At 37.7% G+C, this 19,798-nt stretch overlaps 1 protein-coding gene across 2 annotated transcripts in view; it reads left to right on the top strand.

The window, feature by feature from the left end:
* The window catches only part of CXADR (CXADR cell adhesion molecule), a 33,046-nt gene extending 13,248 nt beyond the window's left edge, over positions 1 to 19,798 (top strand). Inside the window, exons 2-8 of one of the 2 annotated variants that reach the window (XM_086883475.1) lie at positions 3,533 to 3,702; positions 4,358 to 4,562; positions 4,922 to 5,077; positions 5,841 to 5,963; positions 6,241 to 6,379; positions 6,718 to 6,904; positions 19,207 to 19,798. In XM_086883475.1, coding sequence (XP_086739601.1) covers positions 3,533 to 3,702; positions 4,358 to 4,562; positions 4,922 to 5,077; positions 5,841 to 5,963; positions 6,241 to 6,379; positions 6,718 to 6,904; positions 19,207 to 19,248 — 1,022 coding nt within the window. In that variant the 3' untranslated portion in view covers positions 19,249 to 19,798. Of the gene's footprint in view, positions 1 to 3,532; positions 3,703 to 4,357; positions 4,563 to 4,921; positions 5,078 to 5,840; positions 5,964 to 6,240; positions 6,380 to 6,717; positions 11,233 to 19,206 lie in introns of those variants that run through there. The other variant, XM_086883474.1, reaches the window with a different exon arrangement.

The following is a 19,798-nucleotide window of genomic DNA, read 5'->3' as shown; positions in this document are numbered from 1 at the left end:
GCTTGATTTGCTCTCTGGTCTCTGTTAATAACAAGTAATAATTTAGTGGGGAAAAGAACAAAAAAGAAAATAAAAAGGCACCAGTGGTGATGATAATGAGGGTTGGAGGACTTTTGACAATCTGTGATATGTCAAATCTGATCAAGCCTCCTTCTCCTGAGCACATATCTGGCAGCAGATGTGTGTCTTCCCTGCAGAAGGGAATCTCCAACTAGTATTACCTGCCCCTCCCTTATGTTGCTAATGCTCAGTCCAAGCCCAGCTAGCTCTGACATGTACCTTAATTGAGGTGCTCACTGCTTTTGCATGATGATGTTGACCCATAAAAAAAAACAAAAACAAAACTGAAAAAAGCTTTGTGTTTGCAGCCTTACTGTAAGAAAAGGACCGTGGAACATTGGTATAATGAAAAGAGGTGTTGGGAGATGTGCAGTAAGAAAGGAATTGAGATTTATGGAAAAGCTCTGATAATTAGAAGGCTCAGACTAATGTTTGAGTACCTCTTAGCAGCTACTGTGTGCTGGAAGCTTGTTGATTGTTGAGTGTTATCCTGAGGATTGTGTGCTTTAGCTTTCATTGACATGTTTGCATGCAGTCAATGTGTATGAAAATACTATTTGGACTTCAAAAGTACCAAAAATCAAAACTTTAAAAATATTTTTGTGACAATCTTCTATTTTGGGCAAGGCTTTTCAGGCTGTTGGGTTCTTCTTTTATTTGGCACATGGTGGTTACTATGTTGATTTGTATGTTTGGATCAGAGAAATGAGTGCTGTAGTAGAAACTGAAATGTTTGCTATTTCTGGATTTTAAAGCACTTGGGCCAAGCTGCCAGGCAGTAATAGGTGGGATACTGGAGTCTAGTTTCCTAGGAGTGTCTCTGAAAAGTAGTACTTCCAGCTTTTAACATAATTTTTCTTCCCAGTTGCCAGTTTCTCAGTGTTCTGCCATGAAACTGTGTGATGTCCACTTTGAAATTATACTCACATGAGTTGTCTGGCAGTGAAGAGGAAAGAGATAATTGAGTAATCTAATGCTTCTTAGCTATGCCAGTGTACAAATGAGTACTTGGGGGACTTCTGGTTGTACAGTTATTTCTGTTTTTCTATTTGTTTGAAATTGTCGAAGAGATGAACAAGTAACAGCTGAAGAGGGAGAGAAATAAAACATTGATTGTACAAGTCCCATTTGTTTAGAAAAGTGGTCAAAAAAATTAACATATGGATATTCATCTGTCCAGTTTGGTTTGGCCATGTTGTGTTTCAGCAGGTATCAAACAAAAATCCCTGAGGAGTTGATACTTTTTAGTAGTAGGGATATGTCCTAGCATCCTCAGAGTATGAATTCTATTACTCACTATCTGCTGTGAAAAGGCAGAGTGTTGCTCTTACATGAATTATTGTCTAGTTTCTGAAATTCTCAGCAGCTTCTCTTGTGGGGAGGGAGAAGCAAATGTGTGTGCTGTGATCCTTTGTTGTGGAACTTCAGGTGGCAAAGTGACTGTGACTGGAGATGCTGCCGCAGAGCAGCAGCTCTGCTTCAGGGATTTACTTCAGAATGAATACTTTTAATTTCCCAAGTTACAGATTTGAGGCTTTTAAGGAAGTAACATCATAATGTATTTCATTGTCAGTCACTTAAACTGTACTTGAGTTCATATCCCTTTTCTTTAATATAGTAATGCTGAAGATTCAGAAAGGCAATTTGGAGATGAACTTGAGAAAATTGTATTACAGTTCCCAAATCAGGTCACAGGGAAAAGGGAAACAGAAGAGGATGGAAGTTGCAACAGTTCAGGAATTTACATTAATAATGCCTGTGCTACCATGTGTTATGGAAACATGGATGTACTTTAAATCTACCCATAATAGGTAGTAGTAGTGTTGTCCTTGCTTATTCAGATGTTTAGAATGGTTAGTTTGGAAATCTGAAAAGATCCTTTCGGAAGGGATAGGATTGTGACAAATCAACCAGTATTCATGAAGATCACTATTATTTAGGAAACAGTATTAATTCAGCCTAGTAGCAGAGACTAAATTGTTTAGATCTGTTTACTGTAGAACCTCAAAAAAGAGGTGGTACAAACCTATTAGAGTTGTCTTTGAAAAATGTATATTGTTGTTAAGAGACATTGCATGAAAATCTCTTTTCTACCTCAAGTTAATGTGAGATTTTTTGTTGGTGGTTTGTGGGTTTTTTTCCCTTCCCCCAGACTGAAGGTAATGTCATGAAAAGTAATACTATGAATGGTAGGAAACATGATAATCCTACCTAATTTCTTAGTAAACAACTATTGTGAAGGTGTTTTCTTGCAGGCTGTAGTCTGGAATTTTGTATGTCAAGTGATTTCTCTTTCTAAAGGATTTTTTAAAACAACTGTTAAAGAGTCCATTGTTTTGACATCAGGAAGAGAATGCAAAGAGTTGCTAGAGAGCAAATTTTAATAAAGAAGGATATCTGTTGGGTCCTTTCCAACCCACAGTATTCAATGATCTACTGCGGGAAGGTCCTCTTCTGCACTGGAGCTCCTCTACTATATGGAGAAGTGCGATTTAGAACATAAATGCACTGTGCAAAATGATTTTAAACTTCTTCACCTGAAGCTGTTACTTTACATCTGTAAAACTCATCTATCTTCCTCACACTGTCCACTCTCCTGGTGGCCTTGCAGCTCTCGTGGCTGTGGTGACATCTGCTTGTGTGTCTAGCAACCTGCAGACATAAAATGACTGAAAATCTGAGTTTGGTTTCCAGCAAGGTGGACAAAACAGTGGATATAACAGTGCCAAACCTGTTTCCATCATGAGCAAAGGGTATGCTTCCCACGTCCTGGCTGTGATGTACAAGCCTGTGATCTAAGGGAAGCCTGTGTTTGTGGTGAAATAAGGAGAATCTTTCTTCTGGCCTTTTGTCTTTTTTTGTCGCTATATGGACTCTTGTTCAGGGTTGAATTGAGGAAAAATTGTTGTTTGGAAGCATGTTTGCCTAGAGGCATGCAGATAAGAATTGCACAGCCTTTTTAGAGGAGTAAGACAAGCAGAAAAGACAAAACAAATGCAAGAAACTCATTGAGATTCTTGGAAAAGATTAATTTGTCCTCTATCTCCCTGTAGATAACTCAAGGCAAAGTAGCTTACTTCCAACCCAGGACTACTCAAGAATACTGTCTATCCTGGCAGACTTCCTTGCTGTTCCATACCTTTATTTTACAGTAAGGGTGTAATGGTAAGGTGATTATATAGTGACTTGAAAGCCTGCTGCTGGAAATGTTTAGCTTAGGTTTGTGTGGGATGTGAATTGTGGGGAAAAAAAAAAAAAGTATGGCTTGAAAGATGTAGCTGCCTGTAGGATGTAATTCCAAATGAGCAGCACAGGACTTTGCACCATGTTGGGTGACAGGGTCTGCACAGGCTCTCTTCAGTGGTGACAAGTCTGACTGATGATTTCTATGCGGGAAAAGTATGTCATAGAGCTCTTACAGTGAACAACTGTGTGTGACTTGTTTTCAGAACATAAAAATATGTTTTTATAGGTCTGACAAGAAGCCTAACTATAACTTCAGCTGACCAGTCAATCTTTGAAAAAGCACAAGGAGAGAAAGTTACGTTGCCATGTACTTTTGAACTCTCAGAAGAAGATAAAGGCCCACTAGATATTGAGTGGGTATTGATACCAGCAGATAATCAAAAGGGGGAACAAATAGTAAGTAGAGACTTCTTTTTGGACAGTGTTAATTCAGTTGTTTGAGTAGGTCAATGTATGAGTTTTGTTACTGACTATTTAAACTTCCACCTTTTCAGGTTGGGATGCTTGTGATCTTAAATGGCTTTGAAGCACCAGTCACATGAAATCTAGTGGAAGTTTTGAAATACCAGATTAAGGATGAAATGTCAAGATATTTTTCAGTATAAACTTGCCTTCTAATGAAGAGCTCCCAAATTAAATACACTTCAGTTCCAGAAAGCAAACTTTGCTTTCATATCTGCATTATCTTCATTATTGAAAACAGATTCATGAGGATTTAATTTTAAATATATTAACTCTTTTAGATATTAATGCTTTCCTGTCTTTGAAAGCCTTAGAAGTGAGATGATTCATATTAGTAGGCAGGTTTTGCAGAATTAAATTGGAGCAATTCTAAACAGCTTTCAGTCAGAAGACAATGCTGACATATTGGTACTTGGTCAGTTGTTTGGTTGGCATATTCACTATAGTGGTATTTTGAAGATGAAGATATTTGACTCTTTATTTCTGGGGTTAATATTATAGAAAGAAGCTTGAGAATTCAAAGAGATGAAATTATTTTAAATGTTTGCACACTAAGTGGATTTCTGAACTCTATTTCTTTTTTCTATAGATAATAATGTATACTGTAGACAGGACTTACGATCATTATTATGCTGATATGACTGGGCGAATGCAGTTTACTAGTCTTGATCCCAAATCTGGTGATGGTTCATTGGATATCCTGAACTTAAAGGCAGCAGACACTGGCACATATCAGTGCAAAGTGAAGAAGGCTCCTGGAGTTCAAAGCAAAAAAATACAGTTGACTGTACTTGGTAAGATAATTTCTTTTCTTAAATTTTCAGTGATGTTTTTTATGTGCTTATTCCACCCTGTTTTCAATGTGTGAAAGCTTCAGTTGGGCAGTGTTACACTGAATCTGTGGTGATTATGGTCATTATGGAGGCTTTGGGAGGGATGGGCATAATTCTGTTCTGGGAAATGAAGGGAATGATATTTAGAATAACAAGCATTTTTAGAAGTTCTGCACCTGACTTATATTTCATAGAAAAATCTTTCTGTGCGTAGAAATGGTTTGTGGCACAAACTTTATCTTTCACAAAATGTACTAGAACACAGCTAGAAAACATTTTGATTGTGACTGTTACTAATTCAGTTATGTTTTGTTTATTAGTAAAGCCAGCACGGACTAAATGTTCCATTCAAGGATCACAGGAGATTGGAAAAGACGTTACCTTGAAATGTGTGTCACAAGAAGGATCCCCACTTTTGTCTTATGACTGGAGGAGAGTATCTGGCACACAGAATCTTCCTGCCACTTCTGTGCTGAGTACTGTCAAACTTCATTTATTACTCTGAAATACTTAAAAGTATTACAATAGTATTTTTGGCTTATCCTGACTTGTAAGCATCTGTGGGTTAGTATTACTGTAGAGTAGTCAAGATTAAATGTCACTTCTGCCCTCTAACAAAACTGACATTGAAACAAGCTGGAGTTGATTCTTATTTTTAATTTGTGCTTGGAAATGTTTCAAGCTTCACATTGAGATTCTTACATTCTTCACATTGAGTTAGGTTGCAGTATCATGCTCATCTGTTCCCAGATGTTGTGAGTTCTCCTGCTTGTTGATCATTAATGGCCTTCCCTGTACCACTCATGACTTTAGGCTACTGTTGTTATGCCCATTCTTTCTCCATGTTCCAAATTTGGCTTGTGGTAACAAAAAGACCAATTGGCAATATCAGTGCTGGACAAGAATGAGTGGGAAATTGCACAAGAGTGACTTGTAACTCACTAAAACCATGTTAGTTTTGGGCTTGTGAATGTAGTTTTGGGGACACTGAGTGTGTTCTAAAGAATCTAGACACTACCTAACTTGTTCAGCAGATAGAAGATGTCAAATGCTGTGGAATACATTTCTAACGGGGTAAGATTTACAAATAATAGCATTTTACAGCATGATGGAACTGTTTTGATCTGGATGGTTTTTTAAGTTAAGATTTCCTACATATGCTGGTTTAATGATTCTGTGATGTTAAATATAGAAATGTATTTAGGAAAATGGTAAACCTCTACCTTCTGTTGTTTGTAGATAAAAATACAGGGGAACTTCTTCTGAAAAATGCCTCTCGAGAGTATTCTGGTACATACAGCTGTGTGGCCTCAAACAGAGTTGGCACGGATGAATGTTCTGTTGAGCTGAATGTCACCCCTCGTAAGTGTTTGCTGTGCAGTGGTCACACAGTGTTCTTGTATTAAAACTGAACAGTCTTCTTCTCTAAAGTCCTAAAAGGTTAAAAACCCCAATGCTGTTATGTAACTTGTGGGTGCCTCTTCAAGTCTTACTATTTTAAATGCAAGTGATTGAGCACTCCCCCTCTGATTCAGTGATGTATTATTGACCTGCTGCATGTGAAACATACTGGGCTTAATGGTAAAAGAACTTACAACTTTGACATTTAATAAACAGTATCGTTATTTGTCTATTCTAGCCGTAAATACAGCCGGTATAATTACTGGAGCTATTATAGGAACTCTGCTGGGTCTCTTCGTACTGTGTTCTGTCATCTTCTGTTTCTGTAAGAAGCATAGAGAGAAGAAATATGAGAAAGAAGTACATCATGATATCAGGTAACAACGTGCCTCTAGTTTCTGAGCAGTATTGTTGGAAGATTAACTTTTAAATGTGTATTTCTACAAATAAGTTACTTAACAGTTGAGATTTCTGTCTTAATCTGGAAAGCTTATTATAACACACTAATGGCTTGTTAGTGTCTAATTTCAGCAAACATCTTGGAGGCAATGAATATTGAGGGTTTGGAGAGGTTTTGTTACTTTTAAAGGAAGATATAAGGATATTTTTGACTACTGCATTAGAATAGAAAAAAACAAACTGAGTATTTGTTTTAAAGTAATGATGACTGAATTCTTGTTCTGCAACTGATTTTTTTGATTTTTGTTCATTTCAGAGAAGATGTTCCACCTCCAAAAAGTCGCAGTTCTACAGCTCGCAGCTACATTGGCAGCAATCGTTCTTCCCTGGGCTCAATGTCTCCCTCCAACATGGAAGGATATACCAAAACTCCATACAGTCAAGTTCCAAGTGAAGACTTTGAACGTGCTCCTGCTCAAAACCCAGCCTTTGCACCTTCAAAGGTAGCTGCACCTAATTTAAGTAGAATGGGAGCTGTTCCTGTGATGATTCCAGCACAAAGCAAAGATGGGTCGATAGTATAAAATATTAATTTAAAAGCTGTTTTTTAAAGTGTTCATTGTAAGTACTAGAGAAAACTACTGTGTTCCAACCCTCATTTAAACACTGGCATGAAATTTACCTTGAAGAAAATATACAAGTTAGTTTGACAAGCCACCAATTCTCATATTTAATTGTAAACTTATTCACACATGACAGTTGAACTATTTGCTAAAAGCGTTGAAGTTCATAAATAAATGTCGGACACTGAAGGTATTTGAACCTCTGGTAGGTTGCTGAGGAGGCTCTGACACTGTCAGCTACTGAACAGTTCTGAATGTGTAACAGTGAGACACAGGTGAGAAATGACAAAAGCATTTCATATGTAGACCAGGAAGTTTCTCAGGGTTCCTGAGACTTTATTCTCAGTTGTGGAATAACAGAAATATTTTGATTTGGCCACTGTCTGGTATAGTTGCAGGGGTCTGAAATACCAAGGATGACTTTGAATTCTGTTCAAATTGAGTATTTATGTGGTTCTTTAACCTGATGATGTTTGTTTGGAGTACCTGAGCTCTTATTTCAGGGCAAACAGTTATTTGATTGGTTCAGTTAATTTAATTAATCTGTTCTGAATTTAAAATAGCAGTTAGTGGAAGTATGACAGGAAACCTTGCAAGTTCTTTGAAACACAAATTTTTCTACAACAACTAGTTCTGGTCCTGTCAGATAACTTAATACTTAGATTATCTGATGCAAGAGGTCCTGTCAGGTTGTTGGTAGAGGTATCTAAGCTCTAAAACCTACAGACCAACTGTTACTGTCACAGTAAGAATGAATTAATGTATCTTTATACAGGTCTTTAAGTTAATTGTACCTTGCATTTTTCCAGTGCCTGGTTAAATACTAAGGCAGTGCTCTAAGGTTTTTTTCCCAAAACAATTTCCTAGAAGCTCCATGGAGATTTGATGAAACCTGTTAAGTAACTGGTATTTGATATGATGTCTATCCTCTTGCTCTAAACACTGTGAAAACAACTTTTTCTCATATGCACCTAAGCAGCAGTCAGTCCTTGTTCAATGTGCTAATGTCTGGCTGTATGAATTTGCAAGGAGTTCAAAGTTCATTTTTTCTTGCCTCTTTAACAGCCCTAAGTATTCTGAGGCAATGTTCAGACTCTGGAGAGCAAGAGTTTCATGTAGCTGAGAGGAAATAGTTACCCAGAATTGTTGATACAAATCTCATGTTTCAAGATTGAAAACGCTTCTTCCCAATTTTGCAAACTTAAAGCAATACAGGAGAAACACAACAATTCCTTGTCTTACTTTCATGTGTATTTAAGGACTTCTGGTAGCTTCTGATGACTGTTGTTATACACCTGCAAAAGCTCCATTTAAAACTCAGTACAGTTTGAATCTGTGAATTCTTTCTTCCTTCCTGTTTTCTACCTTCTTTATCTTGTGCTGGGGAGCACGTGGGGGACAGTTCTTTTAGCTCACTCTAGCTAAAGATATTGAACTGTAAGGTATTTTGGAAAAGTGTAAATGATTATAGTACATGCACTGATGTTAATGAAGAAAATATCTGAATAGCCTGTTGAAAGATGTTAGGATTATTTGTGTGTAGCAACAGTGAGAGAAAACAACATTACCCCAGACTTCTAGGTTTAGTATCTGCTTAGCTGTAGCTGCCTATAGATCTGTGATAAATTCTTTGGCTTACTACTAAATGTTTGTCCTATCTGTAAACAGGTGCACAATTTTTGGCTGGCACTATTAAATGTAAAGAAATTCCCCACTGCCCATGGCAGTGGTTGGTACAGGGTCATCTTTAAGCTCCTTACAACCCAAACAATTTCATGATTTTAACATACCCTTCATATTGAATTTAGAAACTTGAATGGCTATTAATATAGAGTTAGTTTTACACACTTGGGACTTTTTTAGATTGTAAACTGATACTGTTAGAGATCAGATTTTTTATCTTTCATGTGTGCCTTGTCAATAAACTTTACCTGATTGTAACTTCAGTTTTTATGAAATTTCTGGTGCCTAAACATACTGTATGAACAGGTGCTTAGATGATGGTACAGTTCTTAAAACATGACACTGTGATCTGATTTCTTGATTCTTATGTACTATTTATACCTCTTCATGCCTATTTTTGGATGTGAACTTCAGTGTCTCTCTCTCTGTATTGTTCTGTATTTCAAAATGTCACTTAACTCCTTCAATTGCTAATTATGATTTGAGTGTTTGTGTTTGTGAAAGCTCTTTCAGTTATTGTACCAATGAGAGGGATGATTGACTTCTATTTATGTGGTAAATAATAGGTTTAGTAAATATGCCAAACATAGCTTCTGAAGAACTATAGATGAAGAGACATCTTTTTGCATCCAATTATTGTGATAGAAGAGACTTCCAAGATGTTAATCATACACTGATTGTTTACCTTGAAACAAAGGCCTTTCTTAATGAAAAGGGTATAGTTACTACAAATACAAGTTGAGTGCAAGACTAAACTGAATCACAGACTGAGAGAGAGCTATAAACTAAAGAACCAGGCAGCAAACCTACTAAATTTGATTCTAAGCCTTTGGTGGACCTATGTGTTTTTTTGGTGGTTTGAGGTTTTTTTTTTTCTCAAATAAATTTTTTGTTTGGTTTGGTTTTGGTTTGGCCTGAGACCCTGTAACTTACAGTCAGGTAAGCCCTAGGACACTCAGACTCAGAAACCTGTCTCAGTAAAGCACATGGAGCAGAGTTTACACGTGCTTGATGATCTGTCAGCTTGTGCAAAATAATAAATGGGCAGAAGGACAGCCGGATGTGCCCTCAGAGCCTGGCTGTTAGGCTTAGCAGCCTTGACAGTGTCTTTCTATTTATGTAATTGCATGGAAAAATGATAGAAATGGAATCTGACACAGTCCTTATCTGAAATATAGAACCTCTGACTTGGGGTGAACTCTGCCTCAAGTTGCTATCATCATGCCTTTTTGGGTGGATGCAACACTACTATGAAAACATAATACCGCTACTATAAATTATTTCTTTTGTCACTAGATTGTTCACTTACACTGGATTATGATTCTCAAAAGCAGCTACTATATTTTAACACTTATTTCTAGCTGTGTGGGAGATGAACTGGTTAAACATGTGAGGTGTCCGATGTGACAGAGAGCTCTGCTGACAGAACACTTTAAGGAAGTAATGGCAGCTGATACACCAGTTAGGAGGTGGCATTTTTAATGTCTCATTTTGTTAAAAAAAAAAGGGGGGGGGGAAGGGAGGGAGGGTGGTACCATTGTGTATATACTCTGAGTGAGCTCAAGAAACCTCTAGTTAATATCATGACTGTAAAATTGCCTGTTGAGGACTACTATATATAGAAAAGAAACCCCTCAATTTTAGCATGGTGTGAATAAAGTGTTAGACTTGTAATACTGTAGAGGTTATGTAACACTTGTCCATACATTACAAGAGTTTTCATCAACTTTCTGCAGTAGGTATTTAAAGATACTTGTGTGAAACTTCCTTCCCTAAAAACAAATACTTCTTCCAAAACTGTGTGGTGCACAGAAATGCCTTGTTGGAGGGGTAAAACATGACTTTGGAAAGAAATGTACAATGCATACGTCTTTCTCAGATCTTGATAGTCTCATTCATATTAGATGTATGCTTCCTGTTTAATAGTGCAAGTAAGACTTCTGAATTGCAAGATTTTCTGTAATGCTGAATATTGTATATTACTGGTTTCCATGACAAGCTTTTTAGTTTTGTTCTGAGCAGTGTATATATTCTGGATTGCTCTAGGTCTTTGTTCCAGTCTAAAGATATTATGCTATTTGTGTCACTTAAACCTTGTTTTATACACTTGATAGGTGCTTTTTGGGGCCCTTTGTTGAATAGTCCCCTAGCACTGAGGCATAGCTCAGCTGAAATCAGAGCAATAACAACTTCCTGGGATCCAAAATATTGCAATGTTGTGTTACACTTCTCATGCACAAAGCATGGACTTTGAACATTGATATGAATTTCAGTATGAGGTTTTTATATTCACACTTTTGGGGAAATGGTATTTTAAAATACAGGTATTGTGAGTGAATTTGTAAAAAAACAAAATCCAAAATTTTAAAATGCTCTAGTTCCATGACAGACTTGTGTACTTTTTGAAATAAAACTGTTGGAGAAAGCAGTAGTCTGTCTTTATTTTAAAGCAGCACTTGTATATGGCTTCACCTTTTTTTTTTATGTAATTGGAAGTGAACTAATAAATATGGCTGTGTATACCATGCTGACATGAATAACTTTATTTATTGCTTCCCCCCCCAACCCCCATCCAAGACAAATAAAACTTTAGATATTTTAAAATATGCACTTTTAGGTGGGGTTATTAATTATAGATATAGCTATTCTGAAACATAAGGCTGGAAAGAAACTTTAGATTAGATTTCATCCCCCTTTAATTTAGGTGAACCAAAAACTCCTGAAACTGATTAGTCTTTGTCTTTTAAAGTTCAAATAAGCAGGATGACAACACTCAAAGTATGTTGATAAAATGTTTTTTATTGTTAATGTGTTTATTTGCATCCCTTTCAATTTTGACGAAGCTGACTTGGGATACTCTGCACTGCTTGGCCCTGCAAACCAGCTGATTATTGTCCTTGTCATTTTACCTGAGATTAATGTGATTTCTCCAGTGTCATCTCGGGGGTAGATACAAAGTCTGGCATGGGCTCTGTTTGCCTGTATTAAATTCATATCATTGGAGGCATAATTAGCTAACTGCTTATAATGCATGCATGTTCCTATGTTATAATGCATGCCTATCTTCATATATTAATGTGTTCTGGGCCAGGCCAGATGTTCCAATCACTTCTTTGTATATATAAAAAAACAATACATGCATGCAGAAGCATGTGAAGTTAAATGAAGTACTGGTGGATAAACCTCTAGTTTTGGGTTTTGGTTTTTTAAAAAAAATTTAAGACTCGGGCTTAAATATCAAAGGAAACCTAATAAAAATGGAAGTTCATATTTGTCTCTAGAGCTCTATACACTCTTTTTAACATTCATGTCAAGACTTGGGAAAGGATTTAAGTGTTGAACTTAGGGTCCCGGTTTTGTCACAGATGGCTCTTGCATGCCTCAGCTGCTCCTCAGGTCTTTTATTTGGAGGGTAGGTGACCGTGAACCAGAAGCTGAATACTACCTCCAGCTTGGCTGTGGAATTCCAGCAAAAGAGCTAGAACTTTCCTGAGTGTCCTGACAGAGCAGAGGGCACTCAGCACCTGGTAGCTCTACAGAACCTCTGTGGACCTTTATATGTGTATTAGATAATGCCTTGGATAAAGTGTCATAAAAGATCTGGCTGTTTGTTTCCCTGAACATCTTGGCTGTGTCTTTTGAGCTTACTATCTCAGATTTGTTTCCATAATGGAGCAGCTTGAGTTTTCAAAGCTCTGTGATAATACTGATAGATAATTAATTGCTACACTCTTTTCAAAAGCAGATAATAACAGCAACTTAGCCTTATTTCCTATCTGTAAAATTCATAAAGTGGAATAGTTTATAAAGAAAATATCTGATTAAGTAGCAGAAGCAAGAACAGAATGAAACAAAGCTATGAATGTTGCCTACCTTACCAGATCTCAGCTTATTCTAAAACTAGTTTTAGCTTGTGTATGACTGTAGGTGATTTCTTAAAGCATGAAGACTTGCATCTTAATATAAAAATAATGTGTGTACTTGAGTTACAATGATTCTGATGCTCTTCTTAATTTGCTTCAGGCTTTTTGCAGAATTGTGCAGGCACAACTATCAGGAGAAGAGTATGAACCTTTAATTTTATAAAATAACCATTCTGGCAGAAAACTGGCCTGGAGGATTGTGTTGTCTCTGCTTCTGACTTCCCATTCAAAGTCAAGTTTCTGGAAATTGGGAGCCTTTAAGTATCTTTTGATTTTTGTATCGTTGGAAATCAGTCAGTGTCACCCTTGTAAATTTTCAGATTTCAGCTTTCAGCTGTTGAAGCACTGGTCAGGTTGCTTTGGATATGCAAAGTCAGTAGTATTTAGTGACACCAGCTGCTATTTGGGTCCTCATTTTTAGTAAAGTTTCTTTTGGTCAGTGCTGTACAGAGGAACAGATGAAGGACAATTGTACTGTAATTTTTGGGAAACAAAGCAGTGCAATTCATACAGGAACCCTGCATGATGCCAGGATTGATAGATAGATAGAGGACCAGCTTTGTAAGGAAGTTGAGCTTGTTGGTTACACAACTTGATTATGTAACAGATTTTAAAAAGTGGCAATATTAGAAGAGACATTACCAAAGATAAAATTATGTGCTTTCAGATGTTAATCTAATTTTTTCTTAGGGGAAAAACCTCTGGAGGCAGTGTGTCCGCTAGGAAGCGCAGGGAGCTGCGTGATGCCTTGACAGTTGTCCCACTTCCAGGGCTGGAAGCTGTGGCTCTGGGGAGCTGCAGGCAGGGCAGAAGCCAAGTACTGTATCTGAAGGGTATTGTACTTCCTTTCCCAGAGAATTTTTCCTGATTGTAAAATGAGGAGAGGAAAGCAGTGAGTCTGATCCGTTTCCGTGGAGTTTTGTACCAGGGATGGAAATTCTGGAAGCATGCACGAACTTTCCAGCTTCTTGGAGCCTTTTCATACTCTGGTGTGTAGCAACATCTGGCTTAGAGTCTTCAGAGTCTGCAAAAAATTTTTGCATTGAGTTGCTTATGTAGCCAGCATAGCTTCACTGCTCAAATCACAGAGCCTTGTGCTCTGCCTACCAACCATAATTTCTGCAGGTGATGACTGGTTATATTATTACTAACAGTCCTTTATAAAGAACCAGAAGAAAGTAGATTCTCCTGAACATTCCAGACAGGGCAAATGGTGACAGCTCAGCTTTTCAGTGCTCTGGGCACAAACAACTCCAGGGGTGTGGTGGTCACTTGGGTTAGAATTTGCTGTGAAGGAGTACTGAATCAGATGGTAAAGAGCTATAAAAGTAATTTAGTGCCATTAGTAAATAGCTTCCAATTATGTCAGGTTCTGTGTGAGTAGGAAAGCAACTTGAGCTATTGTTTCTTGTGGCCAGTTGCTGCTGTACAGGTGAAGTAACACCTGTTTACAACTTGTGACTTGTCCCGGTCAGTGATTTGTAATTGAAACTATTATGCCATCCAGGGATCTGAATCTCTCTATTTTGTGTCACTTGGTAATATTTTAGCTGTGAAACAGCAGTTGGGATTAGTCAGATTTCAAGGAAGTTAAAGTGTGCAGCAGAGCATTTGTTCCCGATGTTTAAGGGCTCTGATTGCAGTCCCAGCCTCTCACAGATGACTCCTCAGGCAGCTGAGTGGGTGGTGTTTCAAAGAAACTGTTTGCTGCAATCAAAACACTTCTGTTATGCCTTACTTAGCTGCAGGAGATCAAGAGAAAATTAACTTAAGGTTTCTGTTTCCCAGTACAATAGCTCAGGTGGGAGGGAAGCTGATACCTTAGACTGGGAATAAAGGCAACTGGTGGGAATACATAAAACTGCTAAATAGTTTTGACTGCTAAAGAAGATGCCAATTCTGGGCCACAGCTGGTGGTTTGTGAAACATGTCAAAAAGCTTATGTTGTGGCTGCTAGCGCTGCACTTCTCCAGATAAATAAAATGCCCTTCGATGTCACTTCCAATCCTGTAACTGTCAAGACCAGAAACTCTTCATCTCATCTATAAAATACAAAATAAAGCTTGCAATTAGTTTATTTTCATATATTCTTCCCTCTTTCTTGTTGGTACATGAGAATAATTCAGACTTACTAAAAGGACACAGCTTGAAATGAACTGTTTGGTCTTGTCCTGGTTTCGTCCTTGTGCTCTGTGATTCAAAATGAAGTTGCTTAGGCATTGCAATGTCTTTTGCTTTGGACTTGAGTTGTGGTTTGGGTGACCTCTTTAGGTAACCTATTTAATTTAATGATCTTGTATTCCTGCTTAACATGGGAAAACGCACTGTGTTTAAAACACAGAACTTCAAAAAACAACAAAAAAATGCTGTGGGTTCCTTTACTGTCTCCAGCCCATTTGAAAAAAAAAAATTAAAAAAAGGCTAAATAAGAGTAATAAATGTTGTGTTTGGGAATTATGACTATCCCCCCCAGCAGATGCTTTGGCAGCTTTTATACCCATCTCTCTGTGCCTAAATGTGAATGACTGGTGCTCTGCAGTGACTCTCTAAGAGTGTTTTCCAACAGAAAGCTGAGGAACCTTCTAAGGTACCAAATGGTTATTTTCTTACTGTTTACTCAGGAAAATAATTGAAGTGAGAAATCTGCAGCAGTTAAACTTTTTTTTTTAATAAGTTTTAACAAAAAGCTCTAGAAATGGACAGTTGAGTTATAAATGTAGTTTTTGATAGGTTTTAACAGTTGTGATGAGAAACATCATAAATTTGTGTAGTCTGTACACACACTGTTGCTAGGATTGAAGTACATACTTATACATCCCTTTCATTTACCAAAAAAATAGGTGTATCTATTTCCCAATTGCCTAAGCTGAAGCAGACCTTAGAGCTACTCATTAAAATCTCAGTATTTTTCTGACTGACTTTAAGGTCACCAATGATGGTTCTTTATTTGCAGCTCATTAAGGGGAAAAAAATCCTCAGCTCAGTCATCAGTGTGCCTGTTGACTTTGATTTAGCAGCAAGACAATGAAAATTGTGATTCTTGTGCAGATAACCTACAGTTGTGATCTTGCTAGATCTGCATACTTGAAAGGCATCAAAGTTCTAGACAGCAATTCGGTGTTTTTAAAATCAAGGTTATGTTGCCACTTGAAGTATTTTAGGTGTATTATTTTCAGTATGGTCTTTGCTCATCTGAACAGGGTGGGCAGGCAGGAATCTCAACCAACCCACTAAGGTCCTTTATTCCTAGATGAAAGGGCTGGAAGGAGCATTACAGCCTTTATGCTCAACAGTCCCTTTTGTTGCCTATTAGAAATTAGCATCATTTCCCTGCCCCTGGTGTTACCTGAGCAAACTGGGTTTTCAACTGACAGTAAAAATTGGGTTACGTTCTACATGTGAATTTAATTCTGTCAACATCTCATGTCTGTGCCAACCATATGAGCTAGTTAATTTGCTGCTGGCTTTATGGTTTGTACATGGAGGGAAAATTGCTGAAGGTGCAAGGAGGCTGAGGATATCCTTATAATGCCTGACACGGCTGACAGAAGCTCACTCACCAGCAATAAAAACAATAACAAAAAAATCCCAAGGCAGAGGACTCTGATTAACGAGGTGGAGAATTAGGGTTGATGTCCTGGCTCTGTCATGACTTAGCTGAATGGTGGGGTTTTTTTAAATTTTTTTGTTTTCTGTTGTCATTGACATTTTCTCTTTGCTCATCATCTCTCATAGCTGTTAGGCTGGAGCTTTCTCTGACTCTCTGTACCTTTTGGAACTAGGGTTTCCCATGGCACTGTCATTTGTTTTTAAAGCTATCCTTGGCAAGTCTTTTCAGTCTTCACCAGATTCCCATCTAGTACTTTCTTCCATTTTGTTCATAATCTTAGGAAAATTTGAAATAGGTGTATTTAAAGATAGTTATCTTGATGAGACCGTCTGTGGTTGTCTCTGTCCCCTGCTGCTTCTTGTTTTTTAATTCTGTCCTGACATAAAAGAAAGATCCCCCAAAGCCCATTGCCAGTGTGAGGGGAGGTGTCCTCATCACTCTACTGGGCCACTTGATACTCCCTCACCACCTTTTCCCTGCTGCTCACTGCAGGTGTCTTGGAAGGTATTCTCAGAGTGAGATAATGTAAATACAGACTCCAGATGTGCTGAGCATCTTCCTTCATTGTTACTGACACTGGAGGTGTCTAACCCTGTTTGTGACAGGCTGAGATACAACCAGAGAGGTGGGAAGCTCCTTGGCATCACTGGCCCTGGTGTTTGTTGTTTTATATGCTTTGCCTACAGCTTCCCACTTCCACTGGTGCCTGACCTTCCTCTTTCTATCATGTGCTGCCTTTTTATTCCTGACTGCAGTACAGATTTCACTACTGGAGCAGGACAGGTTTTCTTTTTTCCTGAGTGTGGTATGTTGCTTTTGATCATGCTCTTTTTACTGTTACTTTCTATCATATTTTCTGTTCCTAACCAATTTTACTTGCCTCTGCTTTAGGCATTAGGCACTTTAAACTCCATTACATACAGTGTATTTCAAAGTGGCTCCTGGTTTTCCAGCTTAAACTCAATGGGGTTATGATTGCAAGTACCTGGGCAGACAGTAGTTTCTTATTAACTGATAGTTTTCCTTGCACGATCCAAAGGATTTACCACATCTTGTTTATAAGTTACAACACTGTGGGGGTGGATGTTTTAATTTTTTTTAAATTATTATTTATTTATTCTTTATCAGTGCTGCATGAACAGCCTCTAGCTGCATGTTAAGGTTCACTTGCCAGACTGCATTTTTCTTTATTTTAATGATTTTTTTTTTATTGCTAGAGATTTGCTTGGATGAGGAGGAAAGGAAAAGAAAATCAAGGCTGAAAGTATCAGGGCAGTGCAGCAAGGGAGAAGGGATTGTGTTTGCTTTTCTAGCTCATTTAAACATCAGATTTTAAAAAACATTTGCTTTCCCAGACAACTGGGGTACCAAGAGCTATTCCCCCATCCCAGTTTGTCCCTGTGTGCCATGTAGCAGAATTTTCTCCATAAGCTGGGTGTGCTTAATTGTGTCTTGACTCATTCATGAAATGGAGCAAAGAGTAGCTTGATGGAGAGACATCATTACATGAACCCCTGCTTGCACACCTGCCCTATCCCTGAGGAAAGCTGGATTTATAAATGCTTTGGAGTGTAAGAGCTGTTTCTTCAGGCTCTTCCAGGAGAATGGGAATAGCATGAGCTAAGTGTGGAGCAGCTAGACTTTATTTAGAAGGCATATATGTTTGCTAATTATTAACTTGAGAACTATAAATGCAAGAGGTGGGAAATAGCAGCACTGTGCAATCCACGGTGCAAAGACAGGAATACAGAAAGGGCACTTCTGGCCTCAGCATTCAGTCCCAAGTAAAGCACCTTTAATATTCCCCACAATGATAATTACGTGAACAATAGCCAGAATGAAGTTCAGAGAACAGCAGGTTCTCATGCCAGGTAATAGCTTGAAATAGAAAGAAGCCAAAGGTCATGATTTCCTGACAAGCAGAACCTGGTGCTGCTTTGAGTTACTCTTCCAAGCAAAGTTTTGGGAAGGCACTCAGTTCCTTTTACTGTCACGTGGAAGATTCCATTTGATGTGTGATTCCAACTGCATTGTGACAGTGTGCAAGGAAGAAAGGGAGATGTTGCAGAAATAGCCTGAGTCAGTTGTTTTAACTACTGGTCTTATGGAGAAACTATTGTGGCATTGAGACAGGTCATAAAAATCTGTGAGGATGTGTAATTATACAAAGGCCTGTAATAAGCTGAAATTCAGTAAGAAAATTAGATGTTTCCAGTAAACAAATATATCCATGTACATTTGTGGATTATTAGTTAGGAAGAGTTGCTTTCTGGTGTATTATCATGTTTGCAGAATTAATACTGATCACTGTCAGCAGCATTTGGGCAAAGGCAGCATGTAGAAAGTGCATTTTGTAGCATGGAAATGTGGCAAAAAATGCTGAGTTACCATTTTTCTTAGAAAACCAGTCTTAGAATATGAACTCAAAGAACACAGAGCTTATAGGGAACTGTAACTGGAACAAAGAATTATTTTTTATTATCTTTGTACAAAACATTATCCCCAGAAAAGTCAATAATAATAGTCAAAGAAGTAGAAGTGATTTCTAAAGAAATGAAGTGAGCAAGTGTGCCAGTTGGGATGAGGCACTTTGAGAAAACTGAGTGTTCATGGCAGTAAACAACAGAACTGTGTGAGTCTTTAACAATGCAAGTTACTGTATGAAACTTGGAAACTCTTAGGAGTTACTTACTCTTAGGAAAGAGACATTTAGTGGATTTTGACAGGTACTTTTAAGAGTGCAATGCAGTAGGCATGCACTGGAAAATTCATGAGATACTGAAAATTTTCTGTTAAATGAAGTTTCAATTTGCTGCACCACTGCATCTTTTTACTATCAGGCACTGGTATAAACCCTAATCTGAATGACCACAAATTTGGTGATCTGAATAGTACATTTAATTACTCTATGTTACAGTATCTAGCCTCTTGCTGATATAGATTAATGGTATTCTTTCTTTTTGTAGTATGACATCGCACACAAGATTGGTGACATAACAGTGGTATAAGCATGAAGAAACAGGCATCAGTTTTTGCATGACTTTCCAGTATGGTGAAACTGAAGTACATTATGAAATGAAGTGCTGGGGTTTTTTTAACTTGATCTCACTTTAGATTCAAGATTTTTAAGTAGACTGTATTCAGTTTTGTAAGTACCAAATTTTTTTTCTTTTTCATATTTTTAATGCAAAGTTTACAAAGCCACTCCTGACGTTTTTCTTACTACTTTTGTGTTCTGAAAAGCGTGCACCATCCCTCCTGCCTGCTTCCCCCACCCCATTCCTGAAGATGCAAAAATTGTGAAGTTAACAAAATCAACTCAGGTAGCAGAAATATAGCCTTAAGCAGTGGGGTGTTAAAGAAATTGTAATCTGAAATAGAGTAGATGTGGGTTATTCTAACTTTCTGGTCTGCTGATTTCATAAGGAAGTGTGTCATCTATTGAATGCTGTAGTGATACCCATGAGGGTTTACAAACTGTGTGCAAAGTGCACTGTTGTTTTGAGATTGTATATATTTTATAACACTTAATAAAAGATACTTGAATGTTACAGTTAA

This window comes from Cyanistes caeruleus, chromosome 3 (genome assembly GCF_971803275.1).
Source record: "Cyanistes caeruleus chromosome 3, bCyaCae1.hap1.1, whole genome shotgun sequence".
Taxonomy (NCBI): domain Eukaryota; kingdom Metazoa; phylum Chordata; class Aves; order Passeriformes; family Paridae; genus Cyanistes; species Cyanistes caeruleus.
The sequence above is the reverse complement of the archived record's forward strand: the minus strand, read 5'-3'. Positions and strand labels throughout refer to the sequence as shown.